This window comes from Cryptomeria japonica, chromosome 3 (genome assembly GCF_030272615.1).
Source record: "Cryptomeria japonica chromosome 3, Sugi_1.0, whole genome shotgun sequence".
NCBI classification, from domain to species: Eukaryota; Viridiplantae; Streptophyta; class Pinopsida; order Cupressales; family Cupressaceae; genus Cryptomeria; species Cryptomeria japonica.
The window spans coordinates 850755645-850781704 of record NC_081407.1 but is presented as its reverse complement, the minus strand read 5'-3'; the positions used below and the strand labels follow the sequence as shown (position 1 = coordinate 850781704).

The following is a 26060-nucleotide window of genomic DNA, read 5'->3' as shown; positions in this document are numbered from 1 at the left end:
ACAGTGCGCCGGCAGACGTAACTCCCACGCTTCCAAACGAATATACCGCTCAAATAGCTATAATATATACATTGAGTATATCCATATCTACTCAAAGCACCCTCTGGATGTCCTATAATTTCAAGGATAGTACCTTCGTTTGTTTACGTTTTGCACCTCTGCTTGTAGTTACTAGCTGAAGAGAATCAATCGTAAAGATCTCCAAAAATGGCGAAAGACAGTCCCAGAATCGCTAAAGACGTGACTGAGGTGTGCATTTTTTGGAAAATTCACCTTTGAAGTTATCTGCAGAAATATCTTAGCGGAATAGGTTTTATACGGCTAAAGTTTTGTTCTTGCAATTGCTTATAGGTTGTATTTTTTTGGTTTTTGGTTTTTGGTTTTTTGCAGTTAATCGGTAATACGCCACTGGTTTATCTTAACAATGTTGTGGAAGGATGCGTCGCAAAAATTGCTGCAAAGCTCGAAATCATGGAGCCATGCTGCAGTGTGAAGGACAGGTATTTGAAGCATATGGAAATTTTTTGGTTCAAAATTCGAACTATGTTGCAATTTTCTTTGGCTGGAAATTGAGAAGATCAGATTGATACAATAACTTAGTTGAAAATGATGTAGAGCGATGTTTATAACAGGGGGATTTATAGTATGCCTGAAGATGAGCGCATGCTTGCATAAGTATTGATTTTTTTCGTTTTCTACCGTTTTTGTGCAGGATCGGTTATAGTATGATTAGCGATGCAGAGGAAAAAGGATTGATTACTCCCGGACAGGTAGACTTAGCTTTGCTATATCAGGCTTGAGCCCGATTTTGTTTCTTTTGCTTTTTGCCCTTTTCAGAGTAAATGTCCTCTGTTTTTTCTAATGTTTGATTCTGCTATAATTCTACTCGATTGCAGAAGCACAAATATAAACTGTTTTGTAGTAAGGGCGTTCTTATTTTTCTCTAGGCATTACGATAGCATTCGCAGTAGATTGAGAAGCACAATTTTTGTCTGTCCTTGCTATAGTTGTGTGATTTTTAATTTTGCTTTATAAATCTTGGGAAAGGGTTGTGTGGGCTAAGCTTGGATCACATTCTTAAGGTTTCTCTATTGGGGCCATTTTAGAATGTACCCCACAGTTATTACACAGTAATCTTGCCATATGGCCACTAAAACTATGGCCGCAATTGTTGCTGTGAGTTGGATATGAACATGGGTCATGCTTGCTACTAGAGTTATGGCCGGTGCTGCCATTGTTTCTGTGAGAGGGATTCAAAACTAGTTCACGCTCTTATGAGCACCCTCGTTACATTACACTAAAATCTCTTATGAGCCCTTCTTAACACTACATTACAATCTCTTGGACTATGCTCGCTTTAATAAATGGGAATAAGTTATTTTTCATGTGACAGGGTAATACTTGCATGGTATTATCAGCGAATTGGGTATGACATAAAGCTTATTTACTACAGCTTAAAGCTTAGTAACGATATATAACGTAAATGGGAAATGGCTGTGGACATGATCCATGTGTGTCAAACATCTTCTTTGCATGAATTTATTATCATACCGTGAGTATTTATTCCCCGAGCCTTGATGATATCTTGTTGTATGCATTTTTGTTGGTTTGTTTGTTTTGAAGCTTTTTTGAAACAAGCACGGTATATGAGCTGCAAGAGTTTTGGGGTTGGCTGCCAATGGCTTAGCGGGTAACAAATTAACCTGGTACTTGCTCCTGGCTTCATTTCTTTTACACATGATGCAGCCTAGCCTTCTGCGAGAATGAAATCCTGGCTGGCTGTAAAATGAAGTAGTCAATCCAGTCAGTGGACCATGGTCCAATTGATGGTATTTGTATGCATATATTGCAGTTCTTAATATAAATAATCAGTCTCATTTTCTTCCAGTAAAATTTGAAACATATTTATACTTTGCTTTTATTAAATTAATACCCTTCATACTAATTAATTCAGTAGACATTCTCTATGAGTAATTTTGATGCTTTTCACAAAATTTAGCTATTCTAGCAAAGTTTTTTCTGCATGCAGGTTTTTGAATTACATCTATATAATTTTGTTTCAATTAAGGTCTGGACTCATCTTGTGTCAAAATATTGACATATGCAGAGTGTTCTGGTAGAGCCTACAAGTGGCAATACAGGAATAGGGCTGGCCTTTATAGCTGCTGCAAAGGGATATAAGCTTATCATCACAATGCCATCTTCTATGAGTATAGAGCGGAGGATCTTACTGCGAGCTTTTGGAGCTGAATTGGTCCTCACAGATCCTTCTAGGGGTATGAAAGGTGCTGTCCAGAAAGCAGAAGATATAGTGGAAAAAACTCCCAATGCATATATGCTTCAACAGTTTGAGAATCCTGCTAACCCAAAGGTAATCTTATACATACTGCTTAATTAGAAGAAAATTTGAGGGAATAATAGCATAAGATGGTAGTTGACAGTTCTGAGAGCGGTCTTGCAGATTCACTATGAGACAACTGGACCTGAGATTTGGCGAGACTCTGCAGGCCAGGTAGATGCTCTTGTTTCTGGTATTGGAACTGGAGGTACAGTTACTGGTGCAGGTTGTTATCTGAGGGAAAAGAAACCTGATGTTAAGGTCAGTTTTTTGACTATTACATGTGAACTGGACTTGATGTTAATTTGAGACCCTCTTCTTCTTTTAATTCTATATATGGGTGGGATTACCTCATCCGAGTATGTCAAATATGTTACTATGCATGTAGTAAATAATTTGAGAGTTTCTTAAACATAAGAAGTGGCGGAAGTTCTGTGTTATGTCAGATTTATTGTATTGAATGTTTTCTCATGATGATGACTGATTAATCTACCTTCTTTCCTTTCCATAGACACCTGTTAATATGCTATAAACAATATATATATGATTAAAAATCTATTGTTTTGTAGATCTATGGTGTGGAGCCCACTGAGAGTGCTATTTTGTCCGGAGGCAAGCCTGGTAAGAAATGACTGAACCTTTTTTAAATGGCAGGTTTTTGCAGTTTGTTGATGCTATTTGCTATATGAATGATTGATATTAACATGTAATCTAAAATTTAGCTAAAAATATGATAGATTTAGCAGCCAACACCCTGGTGCAATGTGATGATTCATAATAATAATCACTTTTGGTAATGTTTTGGGTTTTCTGTTTTTCCTATTTGCAAGTGTATGCTTTTAAAATTTTCCTTATAGATTCAGTAACTTCAGAAAAAATGCATAGTGACTTAATTTTGCAGTGCTTCTTTTGGCCAAAAAGGTTACGCTTAGTTAAATATTTTTTCCAACTATTCAATCTCTTTTTCTGACTATTCTGTATTACTCCAAGCACTTGAGATGGATAAAAAATTGTGAGAGGACAGATCAACATCAAATATGGTCCATTCAAGGACCCTAATTGTACTTAGGAAGCTGTCCCCTCAAGGATCTGGTTGGCATGCTACACAAGTCAATTGCAAATTCTTTGTCTATAATCAATTGCAAATTCTCAAATATTTATTGTTCAACTCATGCCATTGTAACCAGTTGCTGTATCCAAGTTTTGCATGCATTTAGTACCTGAGAGGGAAAATCATTAAGGGCATGCTTGAATGGTAGTCAAACAGTTGTTTACTTGGGATTTTGGGTTGGAGGGGTTGGGAAAATAAGATAATTGCTGGCCTCTTTGCTCTTGATCATCTCATTCTTTCATTACTGATAATTTTTAATCTTACTCTGCATATCTGTTATTTTTTCTGTTGTTGCCTTCTCTCTACAAAATACATCAAATTACATTATTGAATAAAATAAGGTAATCCTTATGTCTTTGCATGTTGTAAGTTGTAAATCAGCATATATTTTGACAGCCATGACATTGTGGGCAGATGCTGGGTTCAATTATCAATATCTTGTTAGTATTCAGGAATGGGAGACAGTGATTAAAAACATGTTCCAGTCAATTTATGACAATTATGGTGAAGGAAAAGGTGCAGCGCTAGCAAATAATCACTATAGTTTAGTCCTTATGCAAACGGTCAATGATTGGAATTTGGAATATAATCCATGAAAACCAGATGCCAATTTTGTGTCCAAAAATTTAGAACTTGAATCAGAATGATGGTAATTCTTTACAAAAAATATTACCTGGTCCAAACAACAGGATGATAGCAAATACTAAAATGTTTTAATAGCTGGTTAAAGAATTTTAACCTTAACAGGAAAATGCTCATGACAATTTGCTTTTTGATTTGGGAGAGTAAGTGATTTACATTTTTCCATTACGAGATCACTAGTCTTATCATATAGTTTTTCAAGTAGATCAGCAAATACAATATGAATTTAAATGTCTACTTCTTATCCTTTGAGGAAAATAGAATGGAACAGTATTTTGGAATAGGTTTAGTTACGTCAACTCCTTGTGTTCATTTACATAGATTCATAAGTTCTTTTTGGTTCTATTACAGGCCCTCATAAAATTCAAGGAATTGGTGCTGGATTTGTCCCTGGTATTCTGGATGTCAACATTCTGGATGAGGTTATTCAGGTTTGTTCTCTCCAGTGCTTATTCTGTGAAGCATGCAATTCCATTTTTATTAACTTTCTAACAAACCAAAAGTTCAAGAGTTTTAGAGTTAAAATCACAAGGATTTGGTGGGATGTAATTATAGATGTATTAGTGAATGATACACAGTTGGAAATGATGAGTGAAACATATTTTTCTTGTTAGGAAGTTGGTGACTGCTGTCTATTGAAATTTAATCCTGAATATTTGTTTTTCCAGTTTCAATCTTCATACTTGTCTATTTGATTATTTTTAAAACATCAGGATGCATTTTTGTTATTTGTTCTATTCTTACCTGGACAATGTTGTCAGGTTTCAAGTGATGAAGCTGTAGAAATGGCCAAGACACTTGCGATGAAGGAAGGATTGCTGGTTAGTAGAGTAACTTTATTGACATTATTGTGATTTTTTTCCCTATCAAAGTGCTATTTTGAAATGCATGTTTTCAATAATCCACATCTTATAGGCAAGAAGAAGCTTTTCAGTGTTCAAGTTGGACTTTTGTATTTCAAGCATGACAAATCTCGTTTATGTTTAGATTTAACATGTTTTTAGGATGCTTCTTTGGTCTTTGATATTTCAAATTTGGGAGGCCTGTTGCATTCAAACATTGCATGTGAGGCTGAGTTATTCGGCATATCATATGTTTTGAGCATGTTTCATTATTTTCTCTGTTGTACAATGTAGAACTAGAGAGTTTAAAATATAACAAATACTCTTTAAGAAATATTCCATCATTGGTTTTTACATTTAGGAAGGTATCAAAAAATTACATAGTGAAGCAGAAGTTGATGCTATCTAATGCAATGTTGTGTACTAATTTTATATAAACTGGGTGGTTGATTCAATTTTTTGATGATATCTGATGGTCCATGAACACTTGGATATCGTAAAGGGAGCTAGTATGGTGTTATTAATTTATTGAGGACCATTACCAATCAAAAACGATGAGGAGAATGGTATTGCAGGTGGAACAGAAACAGATGTTATCTAATGCAGTGTTGTGCTGATTTTATATAAACTGGGTGTTTGATACAATTTTGTGATTCAGTTTTTTGATAACTTCTTACAGTCCACAAACACTTGGATAAAGTAGTGGCATTATTGAGTGCCATTACCAATCAAAGATGATGACGAGAATGGCATTGGAGGCTGGAATCTAGTGGCCTTATTTATTTAGTGACAGAAGACTACCGTTTCTTATAATGTAAGTAAGACAAAAAGAAGTCAAAACGTAATGATTATATGCATCCATCTAGTGTTGATCTAACAACCTTTTAAGAAGTGTACAGTTGACAATTTTGCTCTTATAGTTCTTTCACTAGAAATTATAAACCAATAGATTGTTAGATAACATTCTATCAAATAAGATAGGAAGTGCCAACAAAGCATTATGTTATTTTGATTGCCATATATTTCCTATTTGAAAATATAATGACAAATATGGGTGCCCATCTATGTGAACAAGTAAATGATGGAGGTTTCATAGAAAAGATGTTAGAGGAAATGATAAATTTTTTTATCTACCATCATAAAAAACCTTCTTACCATCCTTAGGTGGTATCTCTCAATTAGCCTTTCAAACATGTCTTGATCAAGCACTGCAAGGGTGTTTCCAATGGTTGTAATGAGAGGCTACCATCAGTTCTGTGTTCACATGACAAGCTATGTTACGAGGCACACCCCATTCTAGTTGGCGTATGGACTTGAATGCATTTTGTTGATTAAATTCATCATTGTAGATTACTGATTGCTCCAATGACAGAAGTGAAAGACATGAAAATTTTGAAATGACAAATACAAGACATTGTGAATCCTTGAAGAGATTAAGATGTGAGCAAATCAGAGTTGGATGGTGTATTATAGAAGACAAAATGCCTTGAACAACAAGAATAGTAGGCATAGCTTTCAATTTGGTTAAAGAGTTAAATTTCAATTTGGTTAATGAGTTCTTTATTATATTGGATGCAAGAAGCATCTAGGCAAGTTGATGATGAGGTGGCTGGGCCCTATGTGATTGCTGGCACAGAGGAACATGCTGTCATGAAGCTTCACAGTTTGGAGGAAAAGCCACTAAAAGGGACCATCTACAGGTGTAGGCTGAAGCATTTTGCAAGTTGAAGCTGCCAATAATCTAGAAGTCTTGTTTGTAACTTAGGTTGAATTATTGAATAGTTTATTTTTTAGGTTTCTATTTTATTTTAATTATTTTCTGATCATTAAATAACAGACTAGGGTTCTGTACGCTTTATATTAATATGCAAAGTAGATATTAGATTGGTTTATATCACTGTTTTGTTGTATATGCCAAAAAACTCCCTGTTTGCAGAAATTTACCCCAAAATTCTAACCCTCCCATCCTTTCTGCTGCAAATAATAAAAAGTTGTTTATACAAAAGATAAAAATGAAGATTCTCCCAAAAAAGCCCTACCAACCCCTTGTTCTACACTGCCATGCCATCTTTGGGTTGAGGCGTTGCCAACGGAGCTTTTGACATCTCCTCCCCAATGTTCTGCACCTCTATTCGCTTTGGCTCCTCCAACAATACTTTTATAAATTCAAATTCAACCCTTGCCAATGCTTGCTCACACCAATAGTCTTCATTTATATTGGCTCCCCAAATTATAAGCGGTTGCAATAGGCAATTAAGCCTATAGTAGAGTTGGTACCAACAACCACCTTGAGCTTGAAAACTAGTTCCCGGTTCCTGCCATTTCGATAAAATTCTCCATCCCCTCCCCCTCCCACTCCATCTTTTCCACGTGAATTCCTCCATTATCCTTTTTGCTTCTTCATTACTCTCCAACTCCCATAGCCAAGCAAAAAACATAGTGGCAATATCCACATTGGTTCTATACCTGTAATCAATTCAGAATTTCTTTGCGCAACAACTTTTTAATGGCTTGGAGTATCATAGGCAATGATGTTTGAATACATTCTTAAGCGCCTCATCAGTCACTCTCCCCTTGAAAGCTATTTGGCGATCCTTAGTTATTAAGCTAAAGTTGGCCTCCATCCATCTTTGATGGTGTCCATATGTCTTGAGTCAATTTAATGCCTAAACAACCCTCTCACACCTATACCAATGCAAATTGCCTCATCAGAATACTCTCCTATCCTTTCCTCCCACTCGACCTTCTATTCTCATTAATGGCAATTAACACTGATTTCCATCCCTTCATAATGCATTCACAAAACTCGTGCCAAATATCTTTCAAAATTAGTCATTCTCCATTGGCCTTTCCATCGCCCATTGTGCTAGTCTATCCATTAGAGAGTTTCCTTCTCTCTATATATAGGAAATTTGAAAGTCCTCGTACTCTATCAATTAACAAATAGGCTATAAAAATTTATTGAATTTCCAATTAGAAGTCCTCCATTTAATGGCATTAACAATTATTTGTGAATTGCCTTCCAAATCTTTTTTTTTTATTCCGAGTCTTCTGCCCACTTTCAAGGCAATCCAAGCCACCTGAAACTTTGCTTTTTTATTGGTTCCCTCTAGTAATTTCTTAGATTCAAATGCCATCAAGTTTCCTTTACAATTTCTAGTTGCATACCCTACCCTTGAAAGCCTTGGATTTCCACATGAGGCCCCATCAAAATTGATTTTTACCCATCCTTCTTTAGGGGGTATCCATTTTACCGTAGATCATACATCCAATCTTAACAATGACTTGGAATAGGTGATCATCTTAACAATGACTTGGAATGGGTGATGACCACTTTTTTGGCAACTTGGCAATTCAAGGATTAGAATGTTATAAATGATTAGATTAATTAGTGTGGGTTCTATGGGGGTGCCCACTTCAATTGTGAGGGTTTGTTCATGGGACCTACATCCTGTACAATTTGTTTGTGGGGTTACTACTACTTTTATTAATGTTCTACCACCACAGATACTACTGCAGTTACACTTCAAACTCCCACCCCTCCTTGTGGTGCTCCTATGGTTTGAAGGCCACCTTCTCATTTCTTTTCTCCTGCAAGGCATCCACTTTTGTCTTCTCCATCCTTTGCTTCTATAACGTGAACACTCTCTCCTCTTCTTGCATGGTAGCTAGTCCTTGCACGTTGTTGGCTTTCCTTCTTCATTACCTGTGGGCCTTTTGCAAACTAACATTGGTGTGGGAATATCACTCCAGCACATTGTACCAGCATTATGATGTCCTTAGAATTGAACCTTGGTCTCTAACATGAAAACCAAGTGGTCCTACCAATTGACCACAACCCTTTTGACAGGATTAGAATGTTGATGCATGAACTGAGCTGTAAATGGTTTGGTGATGAAATGGAGTCAGTTGGCATGGCCACAACAATGGATATTCTTTATAAAGAGCACTTAACATAATTTTTTATTGGCTTTTACACAATTTCATAATTTAAAGAGGATTCTATGGTCTTTTTCATCGTATAATAGGCAGTTTACACAATTTTCAGCTATTTCATGTAGATAAAGGATTTTGGGCAATATGTTTATAGAGTTTCGAATTTAGATAGGGTTAAACATTATGATTTGTTGCCCAAAGAATAAGAGAGCAAGGTGTACTTAAATCATTTACATAGGCATTAATATAAGAAGAATAATATACAAGCTTAGAGTCGTACAATATAAGAGGATGCAAACAAAAATATTCATTATTAGTTTGTGTGAATCAGTGCTGAAAAACTCTCCAAAAACTCTTGTGACTTGTGAGTACTCTCGAGTCAAAATGTCATGCGAGTTAGTTGCCCAAAACTCTTCAACGAGTTTTTGAAAAACTTGTGGCGATTTTTCCCTATAAAACTCTTTGAATAAATGCAAAATATTGTGAGTTTTGCATTAAAAACTTGTCCAAATTCATATCATTTATTTTTTCTTGCTTGTAGTTAAAAGAATGTGATTTTCATTGGTGGTAAAGGTTTCAAAGGCTTTAATTTTCATTTTTTCTTGCTTGCAGTTAAAAAGGTTGCCCCTAGACCCCGTGAGGGGCGCTGCCCCTCAACCTTGTTGGGGGCATTGCCCCCAAAGCCCTACAAGGGGCGCTGCCCCTTGACCCCATTTGGGGTGTTTGTTAATCTGAGAGGATCCGGTTCATACTGAGAGGGGGGGTGAATCAGTATTAACAACACTTCATAACTTTCGCTTAAACTTAAACTAATAAAACTTCACAAACTCAATCACAAACCAGTAACAAACTATTTACCAGTACTGGTAATCAGTGATATCCAACTATTAAACTGATTATTCAAAACTGCTCATTAAGTGTTCATCAACATGCATAAACTGAAAGTAAATCAAAACAACACATAAAAATATTCACCACATGAACACCAGAATTTTCACGTGGAAACCCAAATAGGGAAAAACCACGGTGGGAATTGGTACCCACAAAAATTGTGCACTCTTTCGGAATGCGCCCTGTTAGGAGCCTAGCCCGATTAGGAGCTTACAATGATGCCCTGTTAGGAGAAGACCCTGTTAGGAGTCACCCGGTTAAGGGATTGCTATGATGAGCCCTATTAGGAGTTTTGCTCGGTTAGAAGCAACCTCACAAGAGGATTTAAGACTCAGATGTTGAGCTACCCGGTTAAGGGATTTACAATTTAGGCTTGTTAGAACCTACTTGGTTAAGGGATTTTGTCTGCTGCAACTGTTAGGGAACAACAAATGAATGATTTGGAAATAACACTAACTGCTTGCTTGTTTAGATCCAATTCAGCTCCAATCTGCTACACTCTTGCAGATCCATCACACTGGTTCGACTTCACACTCTTTTCTCAAATTACCGACACAACAAACATCAACTATACCGACCTAAATAACCTTTACATCTTAGTCGGTTACAAAACCCTAGATACATCAAAATTCAAATGAATTTACAATACAAATCATCATAGCAATTTTCAAGATAATATTAGCCATTGAATGATTGTAACTCATCACAGCAACTTGATCTAATAGGCAGTCAAACCCATAAAACACTCTTCTATGCTCTTTGCTGTTTCCCAAGAAATTCCATCCTTAATCGCGCTAAAACATCAACTTATCTTTTCACTCAGGGTGTGCCACGTCACCATCAACATTTAAACATGATATAAATCACCGCCAAACCATAAAACATCACTGGTTAAAAGAATTTGTTACCGGTTCTAAAACCCTTGTTAAAACCTATAGAAAATACAATAGAAATCATAAACATGATTTCTGGCAATCAAAGCATGATGCATTTCCGGTCAAAGATACATCACAATACAAATACATGTTCCAAACCTCAACACTTGACTCATCACCAATCTCTAGAACCAATCAAAACATTTCCACGTTTACCGGTCAAGGTCTTAATTCCCAGTTCACTGTCTTCATTACTGGTAAGGCATTTCCGGTAGACCAAAAAGACTTTAGATGACAAAATAAACATGAAAAACATAGTTGCCACATAGTTTGCCATCAATGACAACACAAATAACTGATCAAAGTCATTAAGCCAATTATCTCATTCTCTTCATCACTATATCATTACCAAAAGTCCTTTACTGGTTCATCAACATTCTCCATCAGCATCAATTATGTCAATCATGCCAACAATCTCCCCCTTTGGCATTGATGGCAACACCAACATATTCAACTGTCAACTATAATCTTCTCTGCTGCCTTCACTCGCTCTTCTGCTACACTTCATCTCCTAGTTGGCTCAAATTTTTCTCCTTTGGATCATATTACTTCTCCCCCTTTGACAACAATGCCAAAGGTGCAAATACATCTCCGGTCTTCATTCCTGCTACTGCTGTCTCCAACATCTCTACAAATTTCATCTAAGTTGCTCCCCCTGCGGAGTAGCCAGCATTTCATCAATCCACAGTGAAAAATATTCATTAAGCCCATTGGATTGATGCATCTCTTGCATCTTAGTTGATCTTATGTAGGGGTCTAACCCCTAATTTACCTTTGAGGTACTCAAAGGTTGTCCTCGGCAAAGGTTTAGTGAAGATGTCTGCTAACTGCTCTTTGCTTGTCACATAGTCCATTCTGACTTGCTTCTCTTGTACTCTCTCCTTTAGAAAGTGATATTTAGTTCTATATGCTTTGTCCTTGCATGTAACACATGATTTTTTGAAATATTAATAGCACTAGTATTGTCACAATAAATAATCACTGGTTCAGATATATCTTGCTAAAAACCTTCCAACACATGTCTCATCCAGATTGCTTGTGTACAATTCATAGATGCTGCAACATATTTTGCTTCAGCTGTTGATTGTGATACACATGTTTGCTTTTTACTTGTCCAAGCAACCAATCTACCTCCAAGAAGAAAAGCTCCACCAGTAGTGCTTTTCCGGTCATCAACATTGCCTGCCCAATCTGCATCAGTAAACACTTTCAAAGAAAAGTCATCTTTATAAGGATACCATAAGCCATAATCCATTGTGCCTTTCAGATATCTGAATATCCTTTTCACCGCTACCAAGTGAGTCTCCTTGGGATCTTTCTGAAATCTAGCAACCAATCCAACAACATGTGCAATATCCGGTCTACTGTGAACAACATAATGCAACTTACCAATCATGGACCTGCATTCCTTTTCATCAACAGAGGGTGAATCATCTTGTTTAGACAACTTACAACCTATCACCATTGGTGTACGAATTGGTTTGCAATCTTCCATGCCAAAAGTTTTCAATATTTTTTTAACATATTTAGTCTGACAGATAAATATTCCACCATCCAATTGCTGAACCTGCAACCCAATGAAAAATTTAATCTCACCAATAAGAGACATTTCAAATTCTTTCTTCATTTCCTCTGCAAAAGCCATACATAAATCATCATCACCACCAAAAATTATATCATCAACAAAAACTTCTGCTATCAACATTCTGTCTCCATCAATCTTTAAATATATGTTACTGTCCTCACTGGTATGCTGGAATCCTATCTTGATCAAATGTGTATGCAATCTTTCAAACCATGCTATCGGTGCTTTCTTCAAATCATATAGTGCCTTGTGTAATTTGCAAACCATATTTTCATCTTCACTTAATGCAAATCCATCCAATTGTTCTATATATACTTCTTCTTCCAGGATACCATTTAGAAAAGCTGATTTAACGTCCATCTGATATACCTTAAATCCTTTAAAAGCAACAAAGGCAGGTAACATTCTTACACCTTCCAATCTTGCCACTAGTGCAAAGGTTTCACCATAGTCTTCTCCTTCTTCTTGTGCATAGCCTTTGCATACAAGTCTTGCTTTATTCCTTACAACCTTGCCATCTTCATTTAACTTGTTTCTAAAAACCCATTTTGTACCTATAACATTCTTGTCTTCAGGTTTGGGAACAAGTGTCGAGGTCTTGTTTTTCTCTATCCGATCCAATTCTTCATTCATAGCATTAATCCAGTCAGCATCCTTCAATGCTTCTCTTACTGTTTTAGGCTCAATAGTAGAAATCAGACAAGAGTTTTCTCTGATTTTCCTTCTAGTATGTACACCAGCATTCTTATCTCTTATAATTTGGTCTTCTGAATAATTAATTTGACATACCTTGGTATTACCGGTTCCGGTGCTGTGCCTGCTGCTTCATGTTCATCATCTTCTTCATTGCTTTCTTCATTTATCGGTTGAGCACCTATTTCTGCATTGTTCTGTTCATCATTCTTCTGCACTTCCGGTTCTATAAACACAAGGTTTTCTTCATCATTTTTCAGGCTCAGATTTGCTGGTCTCATCAGATTTCTCAAAGAATTCATCAACCTTGACATTTACACTTTCAACTATCTTCTTAGTTCTCTTGTTATAACATTTGAATGCTTTACTCTTGGTAGAGTATCTAAGAAATATCCCTTCATCACACTAAGCGTCAAATTTTCCAGTAACATCATCTCTCTTAATAAAACATTTACTCCCAATTTTTTTAAAGTAGCTTACATTAGGAATCTTACCATTCCAAAGTTCATAAGGTGTTTTATCATTACCTTTCTTAACAAGTACCCGGTTTAAAGTATAAACAGCTGTACTAACTGCTTCCCTCCAAAACATTTTAGGTATTACACCTTGTATCAACATTGTTCTAGCAACTTCCACAATTGTCATGTTCCTTCTCTCAACAATTCCATTTTGTTGTGGAGTTCTGGGTGTTGACATTTGCCTCTTAATTCCTTGTTCATCACAAAACTTCACAAACTCATCAGAAGTGAACTCACCTCCCTGGTTAGATCTCAGACATTTCAAATTCCTCCCGCTTTCCTTTTCAACTAAAGCTTTAAATGCCTTGAATTTACTGAAAGCCTCAGACTTTTCTCTCAGAAAAGTTACCCACATTATCTTTGAAAAATCATCAATAAAAATCATAAAGTACTTATCACCATGATAGCTTCTAGTCCTCATAGGACCACATAGATCAGTGTGAACTAAATCAAGGATATGCTCTGAAGAAAAAGTTTTACTCTTAAAAGATACAAAAGTCATCTTACCCATCTGATAGTCCTTACACAACACATTCTCCGGTTTCACAAGCTGGGGCATACCTCTCACAATACTTGATTTGCTAACCTTCATCAAATTGTCAAAGTTCACATGACAAAACCTCTTGTGCCATAACCAACTGTCTTCAATCTTAGCCACCAAACAACTATTCACATTAGTATTTAGATGAAAAAGATTACCTCTAGTCTGCTTTCCATTAGCAATCAACTCTCCTTTATTTCCAAGGATCTTGCACACTCCACCCTTAAATTCAAGGAGATATCCTTTATCATTTAATTGTCCAACACTTAGTAAGTTATGTTTTAATCCATCTACCCAAAAAACATCATCTGCATTACTTTTTCCATTCAATGAAATAGATCCTTTACCTTTAACCATGCAGGGTGAGTTGTTACCAAACCTTACCACACTGCCATCAAATTCTTCAAGAGATATGAACTTGTTTCTATCACCGGTCATGTGGTGTGAGCAACCACTTTCTATTATCCATTCATCATTGCTATCCATGTGTGACACCAAAGATTTTTCATCAGTCAAATTTTCCTTCATAGCAACAAAGACAATTTCCTCATTGTCCTCTTCCTCAAATTCCTCATCTGTCACACTTTCATCCACTGCAACATAGCAATGTTTCTTTCCTTTTCCTTTAAATTTCCCGAACTTTTCCTTTTTATCACCATTAGGACAATTTGCAGCAACGTGTCCAATCTTATTGCAGGAAGTTACCGGTTCGGATTCGAGCTCGGGTTCGGATTCGGGTACGGATTCGTGGATTTGGCAAAAAAAATAAAATCTTGGGTACAGGTACGGGTTCGTCCATACACATATTTTAATTATATATATATACCCATATATTATATATATGTTCAATATATACAATCCATACAAATATAAAATATACAATGTGACTTTCCATACATAAATGATAAATGATAAATGATAAATCCATAATTATTAATTGCCAATGCCAATAAATATTCATATATCGCAAATGTAATCAGTAAACTAATAACTAAAGTCTAATATCATATTCATAATTTGCAAAAAAGATAATATTCAAGTTTCAAGTCTTAAAAAGTCATAAAGGGGCGAATTAGAGTTTTATTATTAAAAAACTATTTTTAAAAGTCCCTTTTTTATTGTTTTTTGACCCGTGGCCTTGTTTTTTGAAAACCACGGGTCTGGGTTCACGCAGGTCCTCCTAGGTTCACTCGGGTCCTCCTGGGTTCGACTTGGGTTCCACCCGGGTCCTTCCCAGGTGGCCGGGTTCCCTGTGGACGCAGGACCCACAGGGAACCTGGACACCTGGGAAGGTTCCCCACAGGGAACCCGGCCACCTGGGAAGGACCTGGGAGGAACCCAAGGAGAACCCGGGGAGAACCAGGATCGGGCAAGAACCAGGATCCGAACCCAGGCCAAAAGGGGAAGAACTGGTAACTTAGGCAGGAAAAACACTTTAGAGGAAGTTTACCTTTATACTTACCTGTGCCTCTAGGAAATCTTTTAGCCAATAGTGCCTCGAGTTCCATCAGATGATCATCATCACCATCTCCTCTGCTACCGCCATGACTAGACCTGCAGTCATGATTATGACAAATATCCTTTCCTTTCTTCATAGATGTATCAGTTACAAAAGCCTTAAAAGTAGATTCAGATGGCTTAGAAACACTATTATCAAAGCTGTTTAATTCAAATGCAGTCAATTTACCAATAAGGGAATCAACAGTAACTTTATCTTTAGAAACAGATCTCAATTCTTGTATTGCAGAATACCTTAATAGCATATTGTGGTAAGAGAGTTCTAAGCATCTTACTAACAACAATATCTTCTTCAACTTTACCTCCAACACTCTTAATACCATCTACAACTTCCTTAATCCTTTGTCCATGTTGTGCTATATTCTCACCATCAACCATTCTCATATCATCAAATTTACCTCTTAAGACTTTCTTTCTTAGCCCTTTGTACATGTTCATGACCTCCATAAATCAAACCTAATTTCTCCCATACTTAAAATGCAGTCTCTAAACCATGAACATTTATATACTCAAAGTTAGACAAAGTACTTACAATTGCTTCAAGTGCCTGGATGTTTTCTTGCTGCTCCTTAAGCTCATCAAGTGTCAGGGGACTGGTAGTAGGAGCCACATACTTGTTTGTCACATGATGCCAAAACTGAGAACCCATTCCTTTGATATGTATCTTCATCCGATCACTCCATATCCGGTAGTTGTCCTTGGTAAACTTGGGACCCTCCTTCTTCATCATCTTTCTCAGGATCTTTTCCTCAAGCTGTTAAGCTTCTGCACAAAGTGGACCTAAGGCTGTGATACCAATTGTTAATCTGAGAGGATCCGGTTAATACTGAGAGGGGGGGTGAATTAGTATTAACAACAATTCATAACTTAAATTTAAACTGATAAAACTTCACAAAATCAATCACAAACCAGTAACAAACTATTTACCGGTACTGGTAATCAGTGGTATCCAACTGTTAAACTGATTTATCAGAATTGCTCATTAAGTGTTCATCAACATGCATAAATTGAAAGTAAATCAAAACAACACATCAAAAATATTCACCACATGAACACCAGAATTCTCACGAGGAAACTGTTATCACAAAAGCTCGCACCCTTGCTGAGCTATCAACTCAGCAACCTTGTGAAACATTGAAACAACCCCGAAGTGTGGGACCTTGCGCAAGGGGGTTGAATCTCCGAAGAAGGCCAACTTCCTTCTCAATCTAGGTGTAGGTGTTGAACCAACTCAACACTTAAAAACTAACTCCTAAGCCTATCCTAACAACTTGCAGAGGGAAAGGGAAGAGAGAATGCTTGAAATAAAAGAGGTGATGCACCAAGATAAGAGATTGTTTCTCTCCCTACCGAAATGGCACAAGGAACCAACTAAAAAAATACCAAGAGATGCACAACTTCAATTGCATAAGTGACCCAAACGCATGTATGGAGGTTAGAGTTTGTTAAGTGTCAAGAGGGGAGAAGGATTCCCACAAGTCACACTCAGAAAACAAGTTAACACAACATATATGGAGAGAAAAGCCACGAGACATACACCTATGATGAAGGTAAGAAAAACATACACAACATAGATAGGTTAGAAGGAGGCAAGAATGGTGATTTTTTTTTAATTAATCATAACGCCAAAAGCCAATCTTACAGTTGCAGAAATGCAAAAAAAAGTTACAAGTCTTTAAGAGAAGAAAAAGAGCATAGGAAAGCTCAAGGCAGCAGGGAGAGAACCCCTTACAATGAGGCTTAACAACCTTTATATAGAAAAAGGGTTACAAGGGTGATCATGACCCCTGCATGTCAGTTTGGAAGTGCAAGGAAGTGCATGCACTTGACTTGTACATGCAAGCAACCTAGCCATACCACCAAAGGCAACTCTAAGGAAGGTGGATTGACTAACTTTCCAAAGTCAGACATGACATAAGTCACCAAACATGGCCCCGTACCTCCTTGATGGAAATCCTGCCAAAAAAACTTAATGCACCCTTGTGGCTCCACAAAAGAAGGTGCACAAGTCACTAAAACTGTTGGAGCGTTAAAAGCCTTGAGTGTCGACCACGCCATCCGGAAGTGTCGCCAGTCGGTTAGAAGCTCGGACTTCCGAAGTGAGGGAGACAAGAGAAGGAGAAAGGAACTTCGGAACCTCGGGGTTTTGGAGTTCTGGAGAACTAGAGAGAGAAGGCAAAAGGAGAAGGAACTTCGAAACCATAGGGTTCCGGAGTTTCAGAGAGAAGAAGGGAGAAGGGCTAAAGAGAGGAGGGGAACTTTGGGACCTTGGGTTTCCGGGGAAAGGAGAAGCTAGGAACTTCGGAACCTCGGGGTTCCGAAGTTTCGAGGAGGGAAGGAGAAAAAAGGATAAGGGACTTCGGAACCTTGGGGTTCCAGAGGATTGAAAAAAGGGCTAAGGAAGGAACTTTGGAACCTCAGGGTTCCGGAGTTTTGGGAAGGAAGAAGGGAAGCAAAGGAAGGGAACTTCGGAACCTCGGGGTTCAGGAGTTACGGAGAAAGAAAGGAAGAAAGGCTTGGGAACTTGGAAACCTGGGGGTTCCGGAGTTCCGGGGTAGAAGAACTAGGAACTTTGGAACTTGGGGGTTCCGGAGCTCCGGGGTAGAAGAACTAGGAACTTGGGAACCTGGGGGTTCCGGAGTTCCGGGGTTGGGGAAAAGAAGACTTAGGAACTTCGGAGACCTGGGTCACCGAAGTTGGGGCAACTTCAGAGACATAGGTCACCAAAGTTGGGAAGACTTGGGAACTTGGGAACTTCAGGGTTCCGGAGTTCCGGGGTTGGGGAAAAGAAGACTTAGGAACTTTGGAGCTCCGGGGTAGAAGAACTAGGAACTTGGGAACCTAGGGGTTCCGGAGTTCCGGGGTTGGGGAAAAGAAGACTTAGGAACTTCGGAGACCTGGGTCATCGAAGTTGGGGCAACTTCGGAGACATATGTCACCAAAGTTGGGAAGACTTGGGAACTTGGGAACTTCAGGGTTCCGGGGTTGGGGAAAAGAAGACTTAGGAACTTCGGAGGCCCGGGTCATCGAAGTTGGGGGAACTTTGGAGACTCGGGTCACTGTAGTTGGGGGAATTTCGAAACTTGGGGGGTCCGGCAAGACAACACTTCATACTTCATGATTCCATTGTTTTCTCCTTGATCAACTGAGGCAGCGGTGTTCCATAGAACATATCTCTGATCGGTTCTCACTGATGGACCAAGGGTGTCATGAAATGACAACAAAACCCCAATTAGGGAAAAACCACTGTGGGAATTGGTACCCACAAAAATTGTGCACTCTTTCGGAATGCGCCCTGTTAGGAGCCTAGCCCGATTAGGAGCTTACAATGATGCCCTATTAGGAGCAGACCCTGTTAGGAGTCACCTGGTTAAGGGATTGCTATAATGAGCCCTGTTAGGAGCTTTGCCCGATTAGAAGCAACCTCGCAAGAGGATTTAAGACTCAGATGTTGAGCTACCTAGTTAAGGGATTTACAATTTAAGGCTTGTTAGAACCTACCTGGTTAAGGGATTTTGTCTGCTCCAACTGTTAGGGAACAATAGATGAATGATCTGGAAATAGCACTAACTGGTTGCTTGTTTAGATCCAATTTAACTCCAATATGCTACACTCTTGCAGATACATCACTGGTTCGGCTTCACACTCTTTTCTCAAATTACTGACACAACAAACATCAACTATACTGACCTAAATAACCTTTACATCTTAGTCGGTTACAAAACCCTAGATACATCAAAATTCAAATGAATTTACAATACAGATCATCATAGATCATCATAACAATTTTCAAGACAATATTAGCCGTTGAATGATCGTAACTCATCACAGCAACTCGATCTGATAGGCAGTCAAACCCATAAAACACTCTTCAATGCTCTTCGCTGTTTCCCAAGAAATTCCATCCTTCATTGCGCCAAAATATCAACTTAGCTTTTCACACAGGTTGTGCCACGTCACAATCAACATTGAACATGATATAAATCACCGCCAAACCATAAAACATCACTGGTTAAAAGAATTTGTTACCGGTTCTAAAACCCTTCTTAAACCCTATAGAAAATACAACAAAAATCATAAACATGATTTTTGGCAATCAAAGCATGATGCGGTTCCGGTCAAAGATACATTACAATGATACAAATACATGTTCCAAACCTCAACACTTGACTCATCACCAATCTCTAGAACCAATCAAAACATTTCCACGTTTACCGGTTAAGGTCCTAATTCCCAGTTCATTGTCTTCATTATTGGTAAGGCATTTTTGGTAGACCAAAAAGACTTAGATGACAAAATAAACATGAAAAATATAGTTGCCACATAGTTTGCCATCAATGACAATACAAATAACTGATCAAAGTCGTTAAGCCAATAATCTCAATCTCTTCATCACTATATCATTACCAACAATCCTTTACTGGTTCATCAACATTCTCCATCGGCATCAGTTATGCCAATCATGCCAACAGTGTTGCCCCCAAACCCCCACAAGGAGCACTGCCCCCAGATCCCCATGAGGGCCACTACCTCTCAATCTCATTGGGGTCTCCACTCTCAAATCCTCTTTAGTTATTGGAATCTGTCAAATAAAAAACTTGGTTACAATGAGGGGGTGACGGTGAATTGGGATATAACTCTCGAGTGTGCCTACTTTGACGTTATTATTGCACAACTTGCAAAAAATCTTTTTAGATGAGGCAACTTCTACATATGACATGGCTAGTGGAAGTGGCATTACAACTCGTTTAGAGTTGAACTTGCTTTTTGGTCTATGGTATGTATTGAATTCTAATTTTGATTTATATATGATAGTAATTACTAATTAGTCATTAGCTCAACAAATTTAGTAATATGTGTCTCTTTGAAGAATATTTTTAAATATCTATGTATATAAAATGTTTGATAAAATTGCCGAGTCCTGAGTTTTCAAATTTTTAAAACCTGCCAAGTTATTGCCGAGTCTGAGTTTTTCAACTATGGTGTGAATAATGTCACCATGAATGGCATGACGATTTGCTGAAGAATTTCTATATTCAGTTGAGGATGATGCTAGCGATATTGTAAACCAACAGCATTAAAGAGGGGGTCTGGTGCATTTTTCAAATCTAGAATTGACAGTTACATGTGACTAGTTCTGCTTTTGAAGTTAAATTGAAAGACAAGTTCAATTGACACATCATCATTGGGGATCTTTGTTTCTACACAGCAAGTATGTAATTAATTCGGATATGATTCATAAGATTATTAATTTTATAGACAATGGATTTGGAGTTGCCACTGTCAATGTTCCTCTGTCAGAAGTGTTCTTGAAGAAATTGGAACCATATGGGATGGAAAGGATTATAATATTTGCCTGCACCATGGATTTGAAGGTAGATTGGCACTACAACTGATAAGATGGCAAGTTAAACTCACAAGTTGCTGTGTAATTGTTCATATTGTGCTGTTTGTGTAATTTGTTTTGCCTCCATCTTAAATATTATTAGAGTGATTGTCTCTGTGAAAACTTTGTGGATGACCTCCATGTAATGGACGGGAAAGGCTAGCAGTACTGTTGATTGTAATGCACGATTGGAAGCCCCTGTTGGAACTTAAGATATTAATGGCATGATGATCTTGATGTGCTTTTGTATGAAAAGATGGTTAAACTAAATTCCAAGGATATTAGAAGTTTAATAGAATTTAATGGCATGTGGGTATATGGTTGACGATATTGTATAATGCTTTACAATGAAAGAACTTACATCCGGAAACTCTTGTTAAGAAGTAAAGTGACACCACAGTTTTTAGCATGAAAGCATAGGACTTCTGTAGTTGTCAGGAATAATAAAGACATTAATCCTGAATTACTGTTATATATGGTTTCCTTTGATAAGGTGACGTACAATTTTGACAAGGTGATGCAGGATAGTACAATGCAAGAAATGGTAATTGTGCTACTGTACTATGGGATAAGAAGAACAATTTTAGCAAGATAGTCCAAGCACCTGTGTAACTACTTTTAACAGAATTTAGAAGGAACAAAGAAGTAGATCCCACTAATGATTATAACATGTTAAGGTTGATTGACTGGTTGTGCATGATAGCAAAGAAAATGACATTGATGGAGGCTGTATGAACTTCTGTAGAGCTGTTGCAAAACCAACATGCTTGCTCACCAAGTTTCTTTCTTCTTAAGACACATTTATCTGGATAAGCATTAGAGGCATTAGGAATCTGGAGAAATAAGCATAAAGAGGAGACATCTACATCTTGTTTTGTAGAGAAGCAGCAAATGAATGAGGGATATCCTAACTTTGAAGGGCTTACCCCTTGCCATTAAAGTGAAAGAAGGTTCTAATGTGAATTTTCATTGTCTAGTGGGAAAGCAAAAGGTTCTAACATCTGAGATAATTCAGTGGTGGTAAAGAAATTTTCACTGCAGTGTTCTACGGGGACACATCCCCCTAAAACAACCCCCAATCCCCTGTATGGGGATGTTTCTGAGACTTGGGGACTTGGGGAAACGACCCCTCACAGCACTACCACCTCTGCCACCTCTGCTGGGGTCATTGCCAGGTCGCTTGCTATATGGCACATGCCACTACATACTAACGAAACTTTAACTTTGTGATAACTAGTTTTCTTTTCATGGGGCAGTTGTAGAGATGTTATATTGCAGATTTTGTCTTGAAGATTTCAATTCACCTCAATTTGTATATCAGTTCCGCTCCCCCCCCGACTGTTGCTCTGCTGCCGTACCCCCGCTGTCCCCTTGTTGTCCCAAAACTAGGCCCTTGGTTCCCCCTCCCCAAAATTTGTTCCCACATCCCCCCGTCAGGAAACTCCGTGGAACTATGAAATGTTGACATCTGTCTAACCTCTGTGTTACCAGGTTTGTAGCTTGAAGCCCTGGATTTGGATTTGCTTTGAACCCAGTTTGTGATCCAGACTGATCTGACTATGGAATCGTTTTGCGGCTGAGATAATCACTGTGGGTTCGCCTCAGACGAATCTGGGTGGACTCAGACCAAATTTTGTTAAGTTTTGATGATTTAAATTTTTCAAAATGTTTTTTTGTTCATTTTGTGCAAATCTGGTCCTTTTCCTGTTTAACGTTTGCAAGAAAAATGCCACCCAAAACCAATGTGGATGTTATTTCAAGGCTTCAAAACTGATGATGTGCTCTTGCCCTTCATGCAGAATCTAGTGTAGGGCCTTGAACACATATGACAGGTGGTGCTACAACTCTTGTTTCTAATTCAGTGATATCACCAGTCAAATCTAGAGAGGGTATTTAGGGATGTCGAGATCTATAAAAAAGTTAATCACCTTATTGGTAGGGCTGGGTAATATTGCCACATCCTAGGTTTCCTTTTTTACTGTTAATAGAAAATGTTGGTTTCTGTTTCCTAATGTCTGCTTCCTTTGGGCTTCCAATTCATTCGATCAATCATTAGACAGAACAAAATAGGTTCTTTTATGATTGTATGACTATTATAAAATTGTTATATAATATAATTTATATTAATAAAATTAATAATACAGGCCTTTTTCAATTGTGTAGTTGTTTTTTTAATAATTGTTATTAAGTTGATGATAAGGATTTATTTTTTTGTTAAGAAGATTATTAATGGTTTACTATTTAAAATAAATATAGATGAACTTGAACCCAATTCTTTTTTACCAGATCCACAAACCAAATCTCTAGCCAGGATCCGAACCAGAACTGGTAACATAGTCTAACATCAACAAAAGTAGGTGAGGAAAAACACCTAATTCTTGATTTGAGCATGTTCTCTAGGTGAGGACTGTTCAGCCTCTCATCGATGACTCCACAAAAAGTTCTTATGAGGTATCTGAACACAATGGCTGAAATTGATTTGCTGCATCAACATATTGAATCAATTATGATGGTGTTTTCCACCAAGAAATTCCAACATCTAAAGCAGGTTATGGCACTTGAAAGTACACATTAAAATAGCTAATCAGGAATGCTTAAAGGAGTATTAGTAAAGTTATAAATCTAAAAGTTAAAAGTACACGTTAAAATAGCTAATCAGGAATGCTCAAATTACTATCCAAGATAAAAATCTAAAAGTTAATCCAGATCTAGATCTAGGAGGATGGGAACAAGGCTCTTGTCTGCACCAAAGTTGGGAGAAGATGTTATCATTCAATATGCCAACACCACAGTAGAGATGGAGAAGTTGGATGCAATTCTGAGGTGGAGAGGGAGTAACCACTCATAGAAGCATCATAGTATAGATCTGTGCATGATATCATTCGTGATGTTTGCTTGTCTAGAAAAGGTTTATAGATGAAATTGATTTGTTTCTGTTGTTCTCAGTCATGTTCTTTAACATCTTTCTGATTACATGGTCCCATTGAATTACATTCCTTCTACAAAACTCGGTTATTACCTTTTTACAGATGGACAAGAATTCAGGGCACTGTATTCTTGTTACCTATTAATCATTATCTTAATTCAATTTCCTGTTTCGGCCTTCAATTGTTGCATGTGGTTAGAATTGATTCTGAAGCTGATTTATATGATTGCAACAGGTGGGAATATCATCAGGAGCTGCAACTGCAGCTGCAATTAAAATTGCGAAGAGGCCGGAAAATGCTGGGAAGCTTATTGTTGTGAGTATCTGGCTTCTCTAGGCAGCATTCGTAGTTTTACTTTCCATCAATTAAGTTCATTTGTATTTATTATATTTATGAATTTCAAGTACTTTTCTGATTATGTTAGCACCGGACTTCCCCCAGCGGTGCAAACATTTGGAAATTGCCTGTCTTCTGGATTGACTTATTTTTTACTTGCAGGTGGTGCTCCCAAGTTTTGGTGAGCGGTATCTTTCTTCTGTGCTCTTCCAATCAATCAAGGCAGAAGCTGAAAATATGGTTTTTGAACCATGAAGCTCAAAATTGTTTTAACTTGGTCAAGTTTGTTGAAGCATTTCATTTTCATTTCTCAATTTCATGAAAATGACGAGTGGAGAACTAGAAAAGTAGTGCTTAGTTGACATTGATGTATTTTAGATTTTTGCATTAGTGCTTAGTTGACATTGATGTATTTTAGATTTTTGCTTTTGTAGACATGTAGATAAGAGTGAACTTCTGAGCATTTGTATGAGTACACTACATATAGAATTAGTATGATACGTGTGCAAGTACATGAAAATGCAATAAAAGCCAGTGAGTAAATTTTCGTTTTTTTGAGTGGCAATTTAAATCTAAAGGCAGTGTACAAGGCAGCTTTGTTCAGTTTGTTTCTGATCAGCTAGCTCTTTTGGAAATTGTATTCCACTCTGTTTAACATTTTGTTTTGACCTTTACCTTTATTCCCATGTTTACTTACTGCTAAACAGTGGGATGAGGTTCTTCCCAAAGGCCATTATCATGTAAGTACCATGGTTAGCAGTATATTAATTCGATTCCAATCTTAACATTGTTTCTTGACTTTGTTTACGTGGGTGTTGTGGAAAAGATGGCAAGGTTTGTATTTGTATTCTGTACTTGGAAGAAACAATGACATATTTGTATGCATGATGGCATTTTCATCTTGCTCGATTTTTTATTTTTTAACTAGTAAATATACCTATTTAAGCTTATCATTTGGATAATTGCAATTTTAGACTAAAATTTGTCCTTGTTTTCCCTTTGTTCATACCTGGTTACTGCGACTGTTTTGCCACCATCCCTCCCACTGTATTCCTGGTTTTGGACCAGGGTTACTTGACTTCAGCTCAACATATACTTGTCAGGATGATTCTGGGCATACACTCGAACACAACACATATTGACGTGACTTGTGCTCAATGTAGACTCAGTGGGTTGATTTTGGGCTCATATATATATATAGACTAGAACACAATTCTCAATTTTTGAAAGGATATGATATGTAGTTTTTAAAAATTACTTTTTTTTTCTTTAATTTCTTCTCTAAAGTAACTTTAAAATACATAAAGGGGCAATCATTTACATATCACATACAAGTGTACACCAACAAATAAGCATGTAAATAGATTTTTTTGGACTATTGAGGGATACGAAATATATAAATATTTTTAATTGTTTTTGTTGTTCTGTTGGTAAATAGATTTGTTAATACAATGCTTTATTGAAATCAATTTGATTTGCTCAATGGGCAGCAATAGATGTATGCAAAGAGCTGGAGAAATTGTCAAATTGTCATGGAATAAACAATTTTCCTGTGTTTGATAGGGGGGCAGTTCTCTTGTAAGAAGAGGGTATTTAGGTTTTTTAGTACTTTTAATGAGAAAGTATAACAAAGAATATAGTGGGAAGTATTACAAAAAGGGAAAGAACAAAGAAACCTTAGATAGATCAAACATGGACAACAACTATCTGGGATTACTCAACACGAATGAGGAAGGAAGGGAAGGGAAAAAAGTGCATAATTGAATAGACAATAGATTCATTTTCACATACAATATTAATGAAAAAGGGAGAAGATAGGTAGATTCATCAAAGAGAATTCAGTGTTTGACAAATTTGCACA

General features: G+C 37.3%; 1 protein-coding gene across 1 annotated transcript; it reads left to right on the top strand.

Annotated features, from left to right (window-relative positions):
• Nucleotides 1-24752, top strand: LOC131047131 (cysteine synthase). Its single transcript, XM_057980979.2, has 10 exons — nt 1-249; nt 391-500; nt 713-770; nt 2108-2371; nt 2462-2599; nt 2908-2959; nt 4443-4522; nt 4853-4912; nt 24098-24178; nt 24362-24752. The coding sequence occupies exons 1-10, from the start codon at nt 208-210 to the stop codon at nt 24452-24454; spliced, it is 978 nt and encodes a 325-aa protein (XP_057836962.1). The 5' UTR covers nt 1-207; the 3' UTR covers nt 24455-24752.
• Nucleotides 24753-26060: the final 1308 nt, after the last annotated feature.

What these genes read in the sequence shown, in the direction of transcription:
- LOC131047131 (XM_057980979.2), top strand. Translation starts at nt 208, where the DNA reads ATGGCGAAAGACAGTCCCAGAATCGCTAAAGACGTGACTGAG. An exon ending in AGAATCCTGCTAACCCAAAG is followed by an intron (nt 2,372 to 2,461) that starts GTAATCTTATAC and finishes GCGGTCTTGCAG; the next exon opens with ATTCACTATGAGACAACTGG. An exon ending in CGATGAAGGAAGGATTGCTG is followed by an intron (nt 4,913 to 24,097) that starts GTTAGTAGAGTA and finishes TGATTGCAACAG; the next exon opens with GTGGGAATATCATCAGGAGC.